We start from the raw sequence: 2,241 nt of genomic DNA on the forward strand, positions 1-2,241 counted from the left end.
GGGCAGTATCCGTGACAAAATTAGGTTATGGCCTTTTTCTTTAAATGCCTTTATCAACACCTTGTACTTATTATTTAGCCCATCTGACCTACCTTTCCCTACATCATTAGCCCCTACATGCATCACAAAAAACTAGCATCTCTTCTAGCCCCTTTATTATATCTCCTGCATGTAAAAATTGTGTTCATGGAAATACGAGTTACACATTTACACATTAAAAGTTATCAAAGCACTATAAACAGAATGGTTAATACAGCAAAACCTGAAATTTAAAAATAAAACATAAAAATTCTTTATTCAACAGTATCTGTCGAACAATGCACAAATTTTGCATAAACAAGAAGTTCACATCTACCACTGTTCAAACTTTTAACTTCTGTAAAGAGAAGTAATTTAGTGGTGACATCTTTTTTGGACTTCACACAAGAATACATAGTTACGATTCTATATGAAATAGCTTGACGTTAAAAACCATTAAAGAATTAGTTCTAGTTTTAAAAAAATGTATTTTTTTCTCTGCCATTATACATGTATCCAAGACTATATTAACATTGTTATGCCATTTATTTAGAACATTTTAAACAAAACCATCCAATTAATGATGGGGAAAGCTTCTTTAGCCAATTCAAAAAGGGCTCTTTGGGTGAAGATTGGATCATTTGGCCTATGAAAACATTCATGGTTCTAACAATGTCATCACATTCCCATGACCCATTGCAAAGAACTGCCATTCTGCTGGCATTTTGAAGATTTATAAAACTTTATCTGTACTTACATGGTGAAGCAGCACCATCCAAGAAGAACAGATATTTCACCTCAATGTTTGTCTTCAGATATGCAAAGAACCTCTTCACAAATAGACAGCAAGTGTATCATGGGTCAGGCATTTTGAAATGGTGATGATTATATATAATTGTAATTTAATTTTACACCAGTTTTTTCATACAATAATTACATAATGTAGAATCAGCACACTAAATTATTGGTAGGCCTTAGAAGTCACCTTCACATTTGTACAGACTGATTAACCCTCTCAAAGTTATTTTTCATTTTTAGTCATTCTTAACTTCATCATCCCAAATTTATTTTCAGTATAAGCATAAAGAATAGTGTGAGCTTCAGTATCCAACCTTGATTTCTGTCATCCATGTTGGAATTAACAGTCTGAGTTACATGAATGTTCAACAATTCAAGGTCAAAATTGTGAATGCTGGAAAAAATGGCATATTTGGCTAAAGCACAAAGAGAGCTTTCCACCATTAGTTTACTTTTTACTGCAGTATTAAAGATAAAAAAAAAGCTATAGTGGTCTCATCTAGGAACCATTTAAATATTTGGTGACCACTCACATAAAAACCATTTGACTTAGAACATGAAAGTTGGCTAAATCTCACATCTTTAAGACAACAACATTCCAACCAATTACCATTACAATAGGAATAGGTCAGGCCAGAAATCTTCCTGAAGTGACTGATTTGATGTGGACAAACCCAACCTAATATTATCCCTTAGCTTAATTGGTAAGATCACTTTGATTATGTCACCCTATCAAACAGTTTTGGGGAATTGTTGGTGGTGATATCTTTTTGGGAATTTACACAAAAATATATAGTTAAGATTATATCTGAAATAGCTTGACATTAATATCCATTACAAAACTGGTTCTAGTTAAAGAGAACTTGTTTTTTTTATCTGCCAATCTACATGTATCCAAGATTGAGTCAATATCATTCTGCTATTTATATAGAATATTTTAAACAAAAGAATGATGCTTGACTAAGCTGCATAATTATAACTTGCATACTTATTAACTCAAAATATTTTTCAGTCACTCAAAAATTTTGTTTCTGTTGAACAACCTCTCAGATTCTTTACTCTTTACATACCAGTGAGAATGTAATAAATTAATTATAATACCTCTTGAGGCTTAAAACTTTTTCTCTCGGAGAACTTGACTTCATTCCAGACAACCTCAACACCATCTTCTGTGTCCATGGCCAGGTATGCAGAATCAATACCAGGAATGTCTCTTTGTTGGACCTGGATAAAACAACCAAGAACATGTGACCTGACCATTATACTCCTTAATCTTCTCTGTATTATAAGTAACAATCAAGGTACAGTTATTATTGTTTTAATCGACTACTCGTAACACCTCTAATTTTGTTTTAGTATTAAATGAAGTAGTTTTATTTAATTGATCTAGACTTTACCATGGGATCCCCCCCCCCCCCCCCCCCC

At 32.8% G+C, this 2,241-nt stretch overlaps 1 protein-coding gene across 1 annotated transcript in view; it reads right to left on the reverse strand.

Moving 5' to 3' along the window:
- The window catches only part of LOC106472027 (nuclear receptor-binding protein-like), a 49,226-nt gene that overhangs the window by 43,919 nt on the left and 3,066 nt on the right, over nt 1-2,241 (reverse strand). The window contains exon 2 of the mRNA XM_013932655.2: nt 1,918-2,040. Coding sequence (XP_013788109.2) covers nt 1,918-2,040 — 123 coding nt within the window. The remainder of the gene's footprint in view (nt 1-1,917; nt 2,041-2,241) is intronic.

This window comes from Limulus polyphemus, unplaced genomic scaffold (assembly GCF_000517525.1).
Source record: "Limulus polyphemus unplaced genomic scaffold, Limulus_polyphemus-2.1.2 Scaffold5026, whole genome shotgun sequence".
NCBI lineage: Eukaryota > Metazoa > Arthropoda > Merostomata > Xiphosura > Limulidae > Limulus > Limulus polyphemus.